The 18,008-nt window shown below is 38.7% G+C and overlaps 1 protein-coding gene across 1 annotated transcript in view; it reads left to right on the top strand.

The window, feature by feature from the left end:
- The window catches only part of MYOF (myoferlin), a 182,985-nt gene that overhangs the window by 161,776 nt on the left and 3,201 nt on the right, over positions 1–18,008 (top strand). The window contains exons 47-53 of the mRNA XM_049764380.1: positions 4,893–4,981; positions 5,458–5,553; positions 9,827–9,968; positions 11,860–11,959; positions 15,059–15,249; positions 17,191–17,300; positions 17,686–17,833. Of these exons, the coding sequence (XP_049620337.1) occupies positions 4,893–4,981; positions 5,458–5,553; positions 9,827–9,968; positions 11,860–11,959; positions 15,059–15,249; positions 17,191–17,300; positions 17,686–17,833 (876 nt within the window). The remainder of the gene's footprint in view (positions 1–4,892; positions 4,982–5,457; positions 5,554–9,826; positions 9,969–11,859; positions 11,960–15,058; positions 15,250–17,190; positions 17,301–17,685; positions 17,834–18,008) is intronic.

Below are 18,008 nucleotides of genomic sequence, written 5' to 3'. Positions count from 1 at the left end.
GAGAGATAATATAAAATCAAGAGGATAGAAATTATTTCTACTATCTTCTCAGACTATGTGCACTAAAATAGAAGTGAATTACAAATAGACATGGAGAAATAACTTTAACACCTGGAAATTAAACAGCTCACGACTGAACAACCAGTAAGTCAGAGACAAAGTTAAAGAGGAAATCAAAAGATTTTTGGAAGCAAATGAGAATGAAGACATGAATTATCAGAATGTGTCAGACACAGCAAAAGTGGCATTAAAAGGAAAATTTACAGCTGTGCAATCATTCATCAGAAAGTACTACATAAATAACTTAATGGCACAACTTCGGAACTTGGAAAATGAGCAACAAAATGAGTTGAAAGTAGGCATGTGAAAGGAAATAATAAAACTTAGAGCAGAAATTAACAAACCAGAAATTGCAAAAAAAAAAAAAAAATCCAAAAAAAATCAATAAAAGCAAGAGTTGATTCTTTGAAAAAATAAAAAAGATGGATAAACTCTTAGCAAGACTCAAAAGAAAAGGAGAGAGGGGGCCGGAGAGATAGCATGGAGGTAAGGCGTTTGCCTTTCATGCAGGAGGTCATCGGTTCGAATCCCGGCGCCCCATATGGTCCTCTGTGCCTGCCAGGAGCAATTTCTGAGCCTGGAGCCAGAAATAACCCCTGAGCACTGCCGGGTGTGACCCAAAAACCACAAAAAAAAAAAAAAGAAAAGAAAAGAAAGAAAAAAAAAAGACAAGGAGAGAGAAAAAACTTGATAAACAGAATAAAAACTGAAAAGGAGATGTCACTCCAGAAACTAGAGAAATGCAAAGGGTGATCAAAGATTACTTTGAGAATCTTTATGCCACAAAACAAGAGAATTTGGAAGAAATGGATTAATTATTGAACTCATATAACTTCCCAAGGTTGAATCAAGATAAACTGGGTTACCTGAACAGACCTGTCACAATTAAGAATATTGAAATGGTCATCAAAAGTCTTCCTAAAAACAAAAGCTTAGGCTCAGATGCATTCCCTAGTGAATTCTTTCAAACCTTTAAGAAGATCTACTGCCAATCCTTTTCAAGCTCTTTAGGGAAATTGAAGAAAAAGAAAGCTTCCCAAATAGTATTTCTATAAAGCTAACATCATACTCATACAAAAAACAGACAAAGACACCATTAAAAAAAGGGAGAGAATTAGGAGCCAGAGAGAACACAGAAGTAGAGTTTGCCTTGCATACAGCCAATCAAGGATAAATGGTGGTTCTAACCCCTGCATCCCATCAGGTCCCCCGTGCCTGCCAGAAGCAATTTCTGAGCACAAAGCAGGAATAACTCCCGAGGGTCGCTGGGTGTGACCCCCCAAAAAAGAGAGAGAATTATAGGCTCATATCCTTGATGAATAGAGATGCAAAAATCTTCAACAGAATACTAGCAAATAGGGCCGGAGCAGTGGCACAAGCAGTAAGGTGTCTGCCTTGCTCACACTAGCCTAGGATGGACCACAGTTCGATCCTCCGACATCCCATATAGTCCCCCAAGCCAGGAGCAATTTTTGAGCGCATAGCCAGGAGTAACCCCGAGCATCACCGGTGTGTGGCCCAAAAACTAAAACCAACAAACAAATAAAATACTAGCGAATAGAATCCAAGAATTCACTAAGTTTATACACCATGACCAAGTAGAATTCATTCTAGGGATGCAAGTTTGGTTTAATATATTCAAGTCAATCAATATAATACACAATATCAATAAAGGAAAAATAAAAACATATGACCAATAGATGCTGAGAAATCATTTGACAAGTTCTAGCACTTGTTCATGATAAAAAAAAAAAACTCTCAACAAGATGAGAATTGAAGGAATTTTGCTCAATATTGTCAAATTCATTTATCACAAACCCATTGCAAGCATCATTTTCATTGGGAAAAAATTAAAAGCCTTTCCTTTAAGATTTGGCACAAGGCACGGTTGCCCACTCTCATCATTTCTATTCAATATAGTACTGGAAGTACTTGCCATAGCAAGAAAAAGACATCAAGGGCATCTTCATAGGAAAGGAAGAAGTGAAGCTCTCACTGTTTGCAAATGACATAATACTGTGTCTAGAAAATCCTAAAGACTAGTATCGTAAGGTGGAATTTAGCTTTTCTAGACACAAATAAAGATTAAAATGATATTAAAAATAATCCCATTCACAATTATGCTTCATAAAATCAAGTATCTTGGAATCAATCTAGCTAAAGAGGTTAAAGACCTACATAAGAAAACTAAAAAACACTGCTTCAAGAAATAAAAGTTGATCGATCAGATGGTGTCGCGCTCTCCTGGGCCGGGCCTAAGCCGCACCAGACGAGGGAGGGACATTCATGGCAAATGGGACCAATCTTCTCGCTCTGCCAGCAGGTCCCTCGCTTCTCCCCGCACCAGGTGTGTCGTGGGTGGGCGCAGGGGTGCGGAATCCGGCCCGTCCTCGCTCTCTTCTCTGAGGCCGGGGTTCCTCTGACGCAGCAGAGGAGGTGTGTGTAGCTGGTGGTGTCACTTCCCGTTAAATTAAAAAAAAATTTTTTTTGTTTTAAAAATTTAAATAAATAAATAAATAAATAAATAAAAGTTGACATGAGGAAATGGAAACACATACCCTGCTCATGGATTGGGAGAATTAATATTAAAATGTCAATACTTCCCAAAGCACTTTACAAATTTAATGCAATCCCATGACATTTTTCAAAGTGGTTCAAAAATTTTCCTAAAACTCATATGGAACAATAAATGTCTACAAATAGTTAAAGCAATCCTTCAGAAGAAGAACATGGGAGGAATCACTTTCCTAAACCTTAAACTGTGCTATAAAGCAGTAGTCATTAAAACAGCATGGTACTGGAATAAAAACAAACCATAAGATCAGTGCAGTAGACTTGAATATTCTGAGATGGACCAACCCACAAGTATACAAGCAATCTTTGATAACGGAGTAAAAATACAAAGTGAAGCAAGGAAAGTGATGTTGAGAAAACCGGTCAGCTACATGCAAAAAATCAAACTCAGGTCTCTATTTAAAATAGTGTGCACAATAGTCAAATTAAAATGGATTAAAGACTTTGATATCAGACCTGAACCCATAAGATCCATAGAGGAAAATGTAGGCAGAACACTCCATGACATTACAGCTAAAGGCATTTTCAAAAGTGAACCAGGGATGGAGAAAAAAAAGTGAACCATTATTGCCCAAGCAAGTGAAAGCAAAGACAAACAAATGGGACTACATTAAACTGAGAAGCTTCTGTATTTCAAAGGAAATAGTGTCTAGGATACAAAGGCAATGCACAGAATGGGAGAAACTATTCACCCAATATTCATTAGATAAGGGGCTATCGGTAAAACTTAGCAAGAAAAAAATCTAAGCCCATCCAAAATTGGGGAGAAGTAATTAACAGACACTTTCTCAAGTGGGTTTGCTAGATTATCTTAAATCTTGCTTTGATTTCTTATTTACTTTCATATCTTCTCTCCTTTATTTTAACCTTCTCCCTCAAAAGACTATTCCTCCTCCTTTTTTGCCTCCCAATCCTCAATTGAATAAATTCCCAAGAAATTTCATTTGACACATACTGCACCTGGTCTTAGATACCTAGATGCAGAATATTCCACAGCGTACATGATCTATTGTAGAACCTTGAGCCCAAAGTTAGTTGGAAAAGAGTCAAGATCACAATTTAAAAAATGCTTTTAAAAATATATCTCTTTTAAGTAAAATATATTCCTTTTAGTTTAATTCATATTGTTCACAACATATTTGAAAGTCAGTCTAGTAGTTTTTTTTGGCAATATCTTGCATGTCTGTGTACAGAACATCCCCAGATGATTTCAGGAATTTAAATAGTTGACACAGTTTGTTAACGATATTCTAAGCTTGTCTGAACAGGCTACTGAAGTCAGAAGGGCCTGATCTCTCAAAGTAGGGCCTCACTATAATGATGGTTCACATATCAGCCCAGAAACTCCCCTCTCCAGTCCTCCTCTGAGAACTGGACACTGGTAAGCTAGAACAAGCTGCTCTCCACCTTTGGAAATAGCAACATTAGGGTCATAATTTGAATAGTCTTTTCATATTTTTTGTTTTATTTTTGTGTTACACTCAGTGGTGCTCATGGCTCTGTGCTCAAGGATCACTAATGACAGTGCTCAGGAGACCCTATGTGGTGCCACGAATCAAATCCAGGTTAGCATGTGCAGGGAAGAGCCTTGCCAACTGTAATATGGCTCTGGCCTTCGAATAGTCCTTTTGAAATTATCACAATGTAAGTTACTTTTACAAAATTAAATGTCATTTTATATAATTTTGATGAGTACAGAAACTCTTGAATTTTACAAAATTGGGACTGATAAAGTGATCAAAGTAAGATAATAGAATGTCATGAGATTGTTCTTGGTGGCAAGATTGGTCATGAGATGTTCTGAGGGTAGAGGAACAGACTTTAATTTGTTATCAGAGAGTTGGGAATGGGTGTGTAATTGGGGTTGTATTAGTGATGGGAAGCCCCTCATTTTATTCACTTGGTAAGACTTACATTATGCACCAGAGAGAGTGAGAGTTCCACAGATTGAGCACATGCTTTGCATACAGAGTCCTGAGTTTGATCCTTGGCATTACATATGGTTCCCTGATTACTACTCAGGAACCATTCTGAACACAGAGCCAGGAGTGAGCTCTGGGTATCATTAGGTATAGCCAAAGCTCTTTGCTCCAAAATAGCAACAATCTTATGATGCATATTGGTTTTCATGTCTTCATTTTTTGTTTTCCCTGTAGTAATAGACTCAATAAAAAGATTCACCAAAGAAAAATAAAAGGCTATATATGTTTAAAGTCACTACCATTTTTAATCATGTCATTTTTCTTTCATTTGTTTAGGGAAAACTTCAGATGTGGGTGGATGTTTTCCCCAAGAGTTTAGGACCACCAGGCCCTCCCTTCAACATCACACCTCGTAAAGCCAAGAAGTAAGTAAATTGGAGACACTCTTCTCTTGGACAGGGTTCTCAGTGCAGCACTAGATGAAAATATACCTTAATAATGTGGTTCCTAAGTGCATGAAGAAATGCAATGATTTAAAATAAGGTTGTCTTAAACACCCTTGGCCCCAGAGTATATCAAGGAGATGGAAAGAAATTGAGTGGAGGAGAAACACAAATATAAAGGATGGGGGCCAGGGGCCAAGTGGTCTCAGCTGCATTAGTGGTGTTAAAAAAGAACAGAAATGTCCAAGCCAAAGTCAACAGAATCAAGAGACCCAAACTTTAACAATCTAAACAAAGAGTTTAGATTGTAGGGGCAAAGAGTGGTGATATTGGATTCACTCTGGGAACATTGGTGGAGGGAGGTCAAGATTGTCCCTGATTCATTGTATATCTGAAACCCAACTATGAAGGACTTTGTAAATCACAATGATTGCAATAAAAATATGTGATTCTTGCAGATACTATCTGCGTGTGATCATCTGGAACACCAAAGATGTTATCTTGGACGAGAAAAGTATTACAGGAGAGGAAATGAGTGACATTTATGTCAAAGGGTAAGACTGGCATGTATGAGCCTCTAACAAGCCAAGGACAAAAGTAGGCATGAAGGAACATTAGGGTTTTTGATGATGTGTAGCTATTTTGTCTGCCTAGTGTTCTCTCCTTAGGAACTTTCAAAGAGCGAAGGAAGAGAGAAGAAAATGGAAAGGGGAACTTGTGCAGATTTGATTTATGGGTTGATGTGGATAAAGACTATACACATTTCACTAGGTCTCTTTCAAGAAAGTGGATTTTCTTCCATTTATGAAGCAGATTGTTTATAAAATCTGTGCAACTTATTTTATTCAAGTATCTTCAATAACCTTAAAAACACAAGTATCCTAACCTCTATTCACAGGTGGGAGAGAAAGCTTAGAGAGGACAAAGGCAGAACACGCTCACAAGCAGGCTTGCCTCCTATCAAGAGTCTCTGCCTCCAAATTTCTTTATCTATATACTTTATTTTATTTTATATTATTTATTTATTTATTTTGTTTGGGGGCCATACCCATCAGTGTTCAGGGATTACACCTGGCTCTGTGCTCATAAATCATTTCTGGAAGTCTCAGGGGACCATATGGGATATCAGGGATGGAATCTGGGTCAGCAAGTGCAAGGCAAATGCCGTGCTATCATTCCAGCCTTTAAATATTTTATTACCTATAGTTAATGCTCATGAAAAAAAGAAAACAAAACACTAGGAGAGAGTTTGTTTGGAGAGCACATCCAATGCTGCTTACTCCTGGCTCTAGGCTCTGGGGCACTGGGGATTGAACTAGGTCAGTCACATGCACAGCAAGTGCCCTGCCCACTGTACTATCTCTCCAGTCCAGGAAAGATTTCTTAAATTCATTTATTTTACCAATATTTCTGAGTACCTTCATCTAATTTGTACAGTATCATGGTTACTCATTATTCTGTTACTTGCATAATTAACTGCAAATAGCCTTCATGGGTGAGAATTTTGTGTTTTTCCATGTTCATTGACTTTAAATCCTAAGAGCTATAGTGATTATGAAGTCGACTCTGGAGACAAATAACCTGAATTGAAATGCTGGTTTTTCCTACTAGTTGGGGAAACTCATTAATGATAGTTCTTCCTTCTGCAAGATAAAGAGATCCAGAAAGTCAGTAACATAACTCTCTGCCTAAGTTCAAAATCCCTTGAGGGGAGTAGATGTATCCACCTTAGTCTGAGATAGGGAAAAGAAGAGCTGAGATACTCTGCTCAATAAAAGAGGCAGAATTCCTTATCACATTTGTTCTCTTCAGAACCTGTAGAGAACACTCACACTGGTTGGGGAGGCCATCTGCTTTACTGAGTCTGCCAATTCAAATTGAAGTCCATACATATTCTGGCATACATGCCATATTGGCTGTCCAGTTTGGTATCTTGTGGGCTGTGGGCAATCACAATGACACATAAACTTAACCATAGCACTGTGTATTACCTATTGAGATGTAAAAAACAAACTTGTTGAAAGTTAATATATTCATAAAGTGAGAACAAAGTTTCACTTAGGATCCCGAATGACCTTCAATCAACTTTGCTAAAGACTTAATCACTATCATTTAGGCTCAGTGTAAACAGGGAATGTTTCAAGTTCTTCATTATTCTTTCTCATTTCAGGATCTTATTATCATTCCCCAAGGAAAACTAATCCCGGCTAATTATATATATGCAAATGTGTTCAACTATCATAAGCATTGTGGTTTTTTTTTTTTTCAAATCAGAGAAATAAATTCAAGTAGTACTGGACTGAGAGAAAACTCTTCTAATCAAAGAACAAAGGGCATCCTAAAGTATCATGCCATATTTGGAACTAAAATAAATATACAGAAAAATATGAACAATGTCTCATTAACCTGCCCCACTACATTAGGCATTACATAAAAAGTCATATGAATAGATATAAACATATATCTATCTATATACGCATATATAAATATATATGTATACACACATATACACATAGGGAGGGAGAGAGAGAAAGAAAATGTCTCTGCAGGCAGAGAAGAGCACAGAAGGGAAACTGGGAACATTGGTGGTGGGAAATATGCACTGGTGAAGGGTGTTGTACATTGTATGACTGAAACTCAATCATGAACAACTTTGTAAATGTGAAAAAACACTGAATTATGAAAACCTTGTAAATCATAGTTTTTCAACAAATTTTTAAAAATCTCAGGGTTAGAGCAATGGCTCAGTGGTAGGGCATTTGCCTTACACGTGGCTGACCCAGGACGAACCATGGTTCGATTCCCTAGAGTCCCATCTGAGCCCCCAATCCAGAAGTGATTTCTGAGCACATAGCCAGGAGAAACCCTTGAGCATCACCGGGTGTGACCCCCCCAAAAAAAATCTAAAAAAAAAAAAATCCAGCATTATTAGTCAGAAGTAACCTATCATCTAATTTGCCTCATTAGTTAACTAATACAAAGTAAAATTATGTTGTTGATTGATATTTATGTCACTATGAATTATAGGTCTTAGTATTATCATGTGACTTTCTAGTCTCCATGATCAGTAAGAGCAGAGTAACAAGCTTAGTTTGTAGACAGACCAATCTGGAAGTAATACTTATTTATCTTTGCCCAGTACTGACTGTATGACCTAAATGATCTATCAGTTACAGTTCTTCTCTGAGACCTCTTTTTCCTCATCTAAAAAAAAATGAATAATGATACAATTATTGGAAGAATAAAACCTGAGTTCAAGAGTTTCCCCTTCCCATTCTGGCCCTTCTTGCCTTGGTAACCATGTGAAGGAATCCCAGAACATTAACTTCATCTTACAGATATAGGAGGAAGCTCAGAGAGCAGTAACAAACTTACAGTCAGGCCTACTTCCTATCAAGAATCTTTGGTGCAGGGCCAGAGCGATAGCAGAGTAGTAGGACATTTGCCTTGCACGCGGCTGACCCAGGACGAACTTGGATTCAGTCGCCACCATCCCATAGGGTCTCCCGAGTCAGAAGTGATGTCTGAGTCAGTAGCAACCCCTGAGCGTCACCAAGTGTAGACCAAAACCAAACAAACAAAAAAGAATCTTTGCCTAGCCCAAAGCTCCTGGGCTGCTTTGCATGTAGGAGGCTCTGGGTTTGCTCTCTAGCACTGTATAGTCCCTGGAAAACTTCTGGGAGTGATCTTTAATCACTAAGCCAGGAGTATCCCCTGAGAATCACAGCATGTGGTGCAAAATTTTAAAAAAGAAAAACAATCGCTGGGATCTAAACATCAATATTTTTTGGCTTCCTAGTCAACTACAATACATCTAATATAAGTTCGTGTTTTGAACTACAAAGCCTTCCACTTTGCAAGTCTAATATCTAGTGCTTAAAAACAAAAACAAAACAAACAAAACAAAAGCCAAGGGTCCAGAGAGATAACACAGTAGGTAAAGTGTTGTTTTGCACATAGCTGATCCAGGTTTGATCACCACCACTCCATAAGGTTCCCTGAGACCCTCCAAAACTGACCCTGAATACAGAACCAGGAACAAAGTCTGAACACCACTAGGTGTTGCCCCAAAACCCAAAGCAAACCAAAACAAAAAGCCAGTGTTCCCCCTGTGCCAAACCAGGAGTCTTCCTGATAACCAGCAGATGTGACAACTTTTATACAGGTCCATTCATTCATTCCACATGTTCATTATGTGCCCAGCACTAGCCAAAGTAAATTCTTCAAATGTTGAAAGTTTAGTTGTTACATTGCTAATGGAAATAAATTTTCATAGATGTGCATATGGAAATGGAAGTATACATCTCCCTTGCTAATTTCATTAATAGGATCATGATGAATTTAAGAATAATACTCAAAAGGAAATTTAGATGATTTGAGTCATGCCTGCTTTGTTTGAGGAAAGGAAAAGCTAAAATGTTGAACTAACATGTATTCACTGAACCTATCAGCAGTGATGACAGACACTCAGGAGTTAGTTAGATTTATGAAATCTAAAATTGTGGTCATCAAGTTTCCACATTCCTAAAATAAAAGCTAAGTTGTTGATATTTTCCAAAAATTTTCACCTTATTTCTGTTAACCGAAGTCTAAAGGGATTTCTGCTTTGGTTTTAGAGGAGTTCTATTTTATTTGGCTACAACTGCTTTGGATGCAAGAGCATCTCTCTCCTACATAAATCAGCCCTAGCTCCAGAGATAACTGGAACCTGCCCAAAAATAGTGCATTAATTCTCCTGCCCTTCACTCTCCTAATCACTGTACAATTTTGCAACTAGATTACTTGTCAATCACACAAAGCTAAAGTCTGTTTGCCTCTTCTTTTCAGCTGGATTCCTGGTAATGAAGAAAACAAACAGAAAACAGATGTCCATTACAGGTCCTTGGATGGTGAAGGGAATTTTAACTGGAGATTTGTTTTCCCATTTGACTACCTCCCAGCAGAACAACTTTGTATCGTTGCCAAAAAAGTGAGCTCTGAAATATGCCAACAGGAAATAGATGCCATGTGTCTTTCTGAAGCAGAGAATGTTGAATTGCCTCTGCACCTTGGTAGAGGCAGCTCCTTCTTGGTACAGCTGGAGAATCTGAGATGCAGAAAAGTGTAGACACTTGCCTAAGGTTGCACAGCTATGAGAGTGATAACTGTAATTGGGAAGTGAAAGAAGTCAGTGTTGTTTTCCCCTAACATGTTGGTATGGGACCTGATAAAGGATAGAGATGAGGCCCTTAGAGCAATATCTATGACAACACAAAGTCGATTTACATCACAGAAAGACAGATGTCTTCCCAAGACAAGCACAACTGTTGAACTCAATAATTAGCCAAACATAGAGAAAGTAATAAAAAAGGGAAAATTTCTTTTACATTCCTTTTTATACTCCAGTATCTGACTTACATCTCCCAGAAACTCTTCTATAAAAACCCAGACCCCTCCTAAACTTAATAAGACTCTCTATTACAGAAATCAACTCAAAATGACTTATCCCTCCCCCTCAAAAAACCCTGACCTATCAACTCACATGATTTAAAAGTCTAGGGTTGACCAATGGAAGTAAGGCCTGGATCAAAAGTTGTACTGCTGGTTTTAGGACATGCTCTCACCTACACACACTTCTATTGCCTCATTCCCTGGCAGAGGCAAAAAGACTCTCAGCAGCCCTGGTACACCCAACCTGGCTCTTAGCATCCCTTGTCAGTGTCTACTTATTAGAGGTCATAGTGTCTATCTCTGAATCAACCAGTATTGCCTAGATGCAGTACTCTGATGGGCCAGGCTCTCCAGATAGAAATGGAGTCAGTTCCTCAACAAACTGTGGACTGGAAGAAGGGAATCCCCAAAGGAAAATCTGGAGATTCTCATCCTCAAAAAGAGACCTAAAACCAGGGCAGGCAACAGCAGATGTTTTTAATAAGTCTCCCACATTCCTACCCTCCTTAACACACACACACACACACACACACACACACACACACACACACGCCACCTTGCTCTGCCTTGTCATCCCTTCTCTCCAGATCAAAATATATACCTGCCTGGTGACACATTTAGTCAGCGCCTATCCCCTGTTGATCTTTTGTGTGCTGAGGCCAGAAGTGTTTTTCCTGTGCCAGATGGGTTAAAGACTTTCAAATGGCACTTTGTAGACACACACAGAGGCTCAACTGGATGTTGAATCATTGCAGGCTTTCATATGTAAACAGCTGGGGTGAGGAGCTGTGATTTGAAGTCAGGTAGGCCTATAGGTAAAATTACCTTTCCTATTTACCAATGTAACTCTTTTAGAGAGAACAGAGGTTTTTAGCTGCCACACCATATAAAATTCAGCAATGTTTTTCAAGATTGAAAAATAGCATCTCTTTTTAAATTTACATGGAACAAGGTCTTTGGGCTTCAGGCTCTTCATACCTTCACAGAATATGCAAACTCAAACATCCATATCAGGTGGAGAATTTGTGGAGCAGAAGTGACACCCAGCAGGTGATGTTGTGGGTGGACCTGAAGAAGCTTGTCTTTCAAGGGAGAATTTGAACCATTGGAGTGGCCTGCTGTGAGGAGAAGTAAACTAAACTCCAAAAGCTGAAGTCAGAAGTCACACTGATAAGAACATGGCCAAAACCTCTTTGCAAACACCCTGGGACATTCTTTTTGTCACCCAGTTGGTGGCCTGGGGATTTCCTAGGGAGCCTCATTGCCCTCTGTACACAACATGGGGTACAAAGGTAGGATATGAGGGAGGAGAAATAGGGAGCAAAGGACAGAGCAGGCCCCAAGTCTTGAGTCTGGGCTTTCAACAGGCCCTAGGAGATACTAACCACTATCATTTGTTTGTTTCTCTTTGTTTGTTTGTTCCCTTTCAGGAACATTTCTGGAGTATTGACCAAACTGAATTCCGTGTCCCGCCCAGACTAATCATTCAGATATGGGACAATGACAAGTTTTCTCTGGATGACTACTTGGGTAAGGTTTCCATTGGGACACCTTGAGGAACTGGACTTGCAATAAGTGAAAGCAGTTGAAATTTGGGATCAAAGATTAGTTCAAGTCTTTTATAATTTGGGAACTAGGAAGTAGGGGGAAGATTGGTGAAGGGGGCACACTCACTTCACTGCCTGGACAGCCTCTAGACCTGTCTGCTCTTCCAGGTCCTCTGAGTAGAAGACACAGTGAAGGCCACCTTTTTGTAGGCCTCTTCACTCTTAAGAGCCACAAGGAAGTTTTGCCTCAGTCCCTGCCTATGTGAACACTCCAGTCCTATTTCCCCCTGCCTTCATTTCCAAATCACCAATTCCCTCTTTCCTCAATACCTCAGAATTATCTCCACTAGGCTCTCCAAAGCTTCTTAGGTTTCCAAGTCTCTCTAGCTATTGTTATTTTTTCCCAAGTCCACCCTCTTCTAACTCAGCATTTGTTAATCAAACACACACATTCACATGTGCATGCATGCTCTCTCTCTGCCTCTCTCTCATGCATACACATACGTATTCATGCCTGCATGCACATTCAGGGTCTTTCCCTGCAGAGCATAGCTAGCTTGATTTATTTGTACTTTCCTAGACCTTTAATATATCTCATTGGCCTGCTCTGTTTCTTCCTTCTGTTCTTTCAGGCCAGTTCTTCATCTCCAGGTTGTTTGGCTCCTCCTGAAACTCCCTCTGAGATTTACGCACTCTCACCTCAGCTGTAGAGAAGCGTGAACTTCATCTCTCCATCATGTCTGACTGTCCTTGGTATCTGGCTGGCAGGAAATAAAATCTTTTATATGATAAACACTACATTAAACGTATCATATCAACACATTGAACAACTTTAAACAATTCTATAGGACAATTATAGGTCAATTATAGGAAAGAAACTATTAGGAAGATTGTACATAATTCTCTACCAGAAACTATCACCTGAGGCTCTGTGGCACCTCAAATTTGCCATGACTGGAATAGAATTCGGCATTCCTTTCCTGTCTTGACACCTGTTCTCTTTCTGAATGTCTTTTGTTGTTACTAGTACCTTATTATTCCAGCCACCCAGGCAAAAAGCATCTGAACACATATGGGTGTATACACACACACACACACACACACACACACAAACACAGTCCTAACAAAAGGATCTACTCTCCCATACACATTTAGTATCTTACTCCTATGACCTCTGTCACTTTTCTATTTATTTTCTTTTAGCAACAGTTACAGTAGCCCCTGGCCCCTCCCATTGCTTCCATCTTGTTTCCAAGGCATCTCACCTGGCAGAAAAACACCTACCGTGATTAATAATTATATCTAGTTCATCTCTTACCTCTCATAACATTAATTGCTATGATCCTGACCTAGTGATGCTTAAAATTAAATAAGCGGCTGATTACTTAAGCTATGTTCAATTATAAAGCAGATAGGCAGTACATTCCAAAATTGGATTTCAAATGAAATTATCTGACAAAAGATATGAGATTTGTTGACATAAATAGGTAAACGACTTGTTGGCAAATGACTAGAGCTATCTGAATCCATCCAGGTCTTGCACATGCAAAGCAAGGTCCCAGCCCACCATTTACTTACAGCAGGGCTTCGAGAGTTCACAAATCCAAAAGAAACTTATAGAGTTTATGCCTGACATCAAGAAAGAGACACTGTGCTTCTCAGATGCCCTGATCCATGCTTGCTCATGCCCAATGAGAGTTTGCTGTTGAATTGTTGCATTCTTTTTCAAATTCCTGTTGCTTAGGTTCTGCTAGAAGACACCTATATGTGACTGCTCTTGTGGAGCTTCCTGTGTTCCTATTGTCATCCAAAGCCAAATGACTATGTCTCATAACAAGTTATGGCTCATAACAAGTAGTAACACATTTTAAATCCAAGTCCACTTTTGCCTCTGGATGTTTATTTTGAGCTTCTAGAGGAATTTTGTGTATGCTCCTGTCTAAGAGAAATGAGCGTGTAAACTTTGGTGAGATGCAGAATCTTAGAATAATATTCTTATCATTACTTTTTAGCCTATATAGAAATCATTTTAAGTATTTTAGGGGTTTGTTTTTCTAATTTACCCATCACCTATTCAGAATAACTACCTTTGTTCTAAGAAGAACATTCTATTCTTGGGGCTGGAGCAATAAGCAGATAAGGCACTTGCTTTGCATGTCACCAACTTGGGTTGATTACTGATACCCTATATGTTTCCCTGAACACTGCCAAGAGAGATCCCTGAGAGCAGAGCCAGAAATAAGTCCTGAGTAATGCTAGATGTGGCCCCAAAATAATAAAATAAAAATGAAAGAAAGAGGCCAGAGCTATAGCAAGGCTGGTAAGGTGTTTGCTTTACACACGGCTAACCTGGGTTTGATATCAGTGTCCCAAATGGTCCCTGAGCCTGTCAGGAGTAATTTCTGAGTGCAGAGCCAGGAGTAGCATATGAACACTACCAGGTGTGTCTCAAAATTCAAAACAAGATAAAAAGAAGAAAGAAAGAAAGAAAGAAAGAAAGAAAGAAAGAAAGAAAGAAAGAAAGAAAAGAAAGAAAGAAAGAAAGAAAGAAAGAAAGAAAGAAAAGAAAGAAAGAAAGAAAGAAAGAAAGAAAGAAAGAAAGAAAGAAAGAAAGAAAGAAAGAAAGAAAGAAAGAAGAAAGAAAGGAAGGAAGGAAGGAAGGAAGGAGGAAGAAGGAAGGAAGGAAAGGAAGGAAGGAAGGAAGAAGGAAGAGGAAGGAAGGAAGGAAGGAAGAAGAAGAAAGAAAGAAAGAAAAGAAAGAAAGAAGAAAGAAAGAAAAGAAAGAAAGAAAGAAAGAAAGAAAGAAAGAAAGAAAGAAAAAGAAAGAAAGAAAAAGAAAGAAAAGAAAGAAAGAAAGAAAGAAAAGAAAGAAAGAAAGAAAGAAAAGAAGAAGAAAGACAAAGAAAAGAAAGAAAAAAAGGAGAAAGAAAGGAGAAAGAAAGAAGAGAAGGAAGGAGGAGGGAAGGAAGGAAGGAAAGGAAGGAGGAAGGAAGGAAGGAAGGAGGAAGGAAGGAAAACTAGCTTATTACTTTATGCCCCCACATATGATCCACTTGAAGCTTATTCATGTTTTCTTGGCTAGGTTTTCTGGAGCTTGATTTACATCACACCATTATTCCAGCAAAATCATCAGAGAAATGCAATTTGGATATGATTCCAGATCTCAAGTCCATGAACCCCCTCAAAGTTAAAACTGCCTCCCTCTTTGAGCAGAAGTCTATGAAAGGATGGTGGCCATGCTACGCAGATAAAGATGGCACCCGTGTTATGGCTGTATGAGTATTTCTGGCTTTGGGGATCATTGATGCTTATCAATAGATTCATCCAGACAAGGAAGTGTTGCATTGGTGGGATTTTACGTTATGGGAATAGCATGTACCTAGAATTCCCTGAGAAGTTGTGTACTCTACGAACATAGATTTGGGATGAGATGGAATTTGAAGCAATTGGAAGATTCCAAAATTGGGAGCTAGAGAGTTTTCTGGAGTCCGCTTAAATTATGTTCAGCTTTTAGGAAAGGGAATAGGAATTATTTTCTATCTATAGAATAGAAGAAGGAACTTCAAATTTTCCCTTTTGTTTTCATATTTTAGAAAAAGAACATAAAAGATACTAGAAGTGCTGGCATTCCCCTTGAGTGAGAAATCTATAACTTATAAGCCAGTTTGGCATGCACACACATATACTGAGAAAAAGAGTTTGAACTACCCTGCATGTCACAAGACTACCTAACTTAGTATATAATAATAATAATAGCTAACATTTTGTATTCTTGATTTAATGCAAGGAAAATTGTGTATATTACACTCATAATCTCAGTTTAAAAAATAACTTGAACATGTGGCTGGAGCTATAGTGCAGCAGTAGGATGTTTGCTTTGCATGTGGCTGATCCAGAATGGACCTAGTTTGATTCCGGCATCCCATATCGTCCCCCCAGTTAGGAGTGATTTCTGAGCACATAGCCATGAGTAACTCCTGAGCATCACTGGAGGTGGCCCAAAAACCAAAACCAAAAACAACAAACTTGAACATAACATATGTAGATGCACCCATTTAAAGCACTCAATAAGGGTACATACATTGCCAATTGTATCTCAGGTTTAATCTTCAGTATGACATGGTCCCCTGAACACTACTGCTGAGAGTGACCAGTATGGCCCTAAAATTAACAAATAAAACTCTAAATTTGTTCATTGTGCCACATGTATATACACATACAAACAAAATCTAGAACATTTTCTCTTTACCCAAAATGTTTCCTTATGCCTGCGAGCTAGTATCTCTATCCCTGGCCCAGGAAATCATTTATCAAATGATTCATTTGAACATAATTTTATTTAAGTCTTCTCACTCTGACTTAAAGCAGATGTTCACTTCCATTTAATAGATTTTAGTATCAGACTCAGAGATATGGGACACCTTCCACATTCTAGTACCTAATCTTGTCTTACACCCTAATACAGGGAGTTACCTTTGCCCCTCTGCATGAATGAGTATCATAGTTGGGTGTCCCATATATTGGGCTTTCTTGGGTCATAGGTCATGTGATGACTTTTTATATAAACCTAGATATAAAAGTAGGTTAGTTATCTAGACATCATTCAGACATCAGTATCCTCATTGTACACAAGAATAAATATTAAAATATGCTTTTTGTGGTTTCCAGAATGACATTAGATTATATATGTATAAGATGTGAGTAGTGGCCAGTGCATCTCTCAGAAACTAGTCAATAGGGAGGTAGAAAGTATTCACTCATTTAGACATTGAATTTCATATATCATGTTTCCTCTGAGTACCAGTACTATTCCATGCTCTTTCATGAAACAGGCAGTCTTTTTCGGTGCTGACAGTTAATAATTAGAGTTATTAGCAATATTTGGGTTAATCTAGGGCCAAGTAAATTTATAAAAGAAGGTATGTGAGAAGGCAAGAAGGTGGATATGAGAAATTTAGAAAGATAAAGATATAGAGAATGAAAAGTAGGGTTCAAGGAGGAGGGAAAGCAAGTTGTCCTCACAGTTTCCCACAGAGTCAGTTCAGAAACATATGGAAGAGGAAATGTGATGAAATCTCTAGAGGAAAATTTAAAGCAATCTAAGGATTGTTTTACAAGAATAAAAATGGTCGCTCAGGGAGTACTCCTTGTGCTGAAGTGAAAATATTTGTGAAACGTGATGTCATGTGTTTAACCTGTTCTGCTTTACTGAAGGGGAAAGTGGAGATGACGTTGGAAGTCCTCAATGAGAAGGAGGCTGATGAGAGGCCAGCTGGAAAGGGACGGGATGAACCTAACATGAACCCTAAGCTGGACCCGCCAAAGTGAGAGGCTTTCTTTGTTCTCAGTATCGTCTGATTCCCCTCAAACACAGGCAGTCTGAAAACCTCCCTTCCAGTTTACCTAATAGAATGGATTAGCTGTTGTCCCAGTTTTGTACTTAATAATGGGGAGTAAGGGAAGAGAGCTGTATGATCTGGCTTCATAGAAATTTTTTTTCCCACAAAATTCAAGTCCAGTATGTCTTAAGCCTCTTAAGTTACAAAAAAGTAAAGAATCTTTTCAGCTAACTGAGAGGAAGGGTACATTTAAAAAATGATGTAAGTGTTCCTTCCTGATTGATTATTCATTAAACTAAGTGATGTTCTGAGTTCAGGTATCTCCCCTCCAAGTTGGGTTGAAGTAATGCACCATTTCTTTGCAATGCAGCCGCCCAGAAACTTCCTTCCTCTGGTTCACCAACCCATGTAAGACAATGAGGTTTATCGTGTGGCGTCGTTTTAAGTGGATCATCATCGGTCTGCTGATCCTGCTGATTCTGCTGCTCTTTGTGGCTGTTCTCCTATACTCCTTGCCGGTATGAGACCTTGACTGTGTGTGTGTGTGTGTGTGTGTGTGTGTGTGTTGTGTGTACACGTGTTTGTGTATCTCATGTGGTACTTTCTTTTATTATTGCTCAGAAGATGGGCAATAGAAAACGTGCTATCTCAACTTTCAACCTTTGGGAAACAATGTACCAAATGATTAAGATG

Source organism: Suncus etruscus, chromosome 17 (genome assembly GCF_024139225.1).
Source record: "Suncus etruscus isolate mSunEtr1 chromosome 17, mSunEtr1.pri.cur, whole genome shotgun sequence".
Taxonomy (NCBI): Eukaryota; Metazoa; Chordata; class Mammalia; order Eulipotyphla; family Soricidae; genus Suncus; species Suncus etruscus.
Note: the sequence above shows the minus strand (reverse complement) of the source record. Positions and strands in the feature narration are given on the sequence as shown.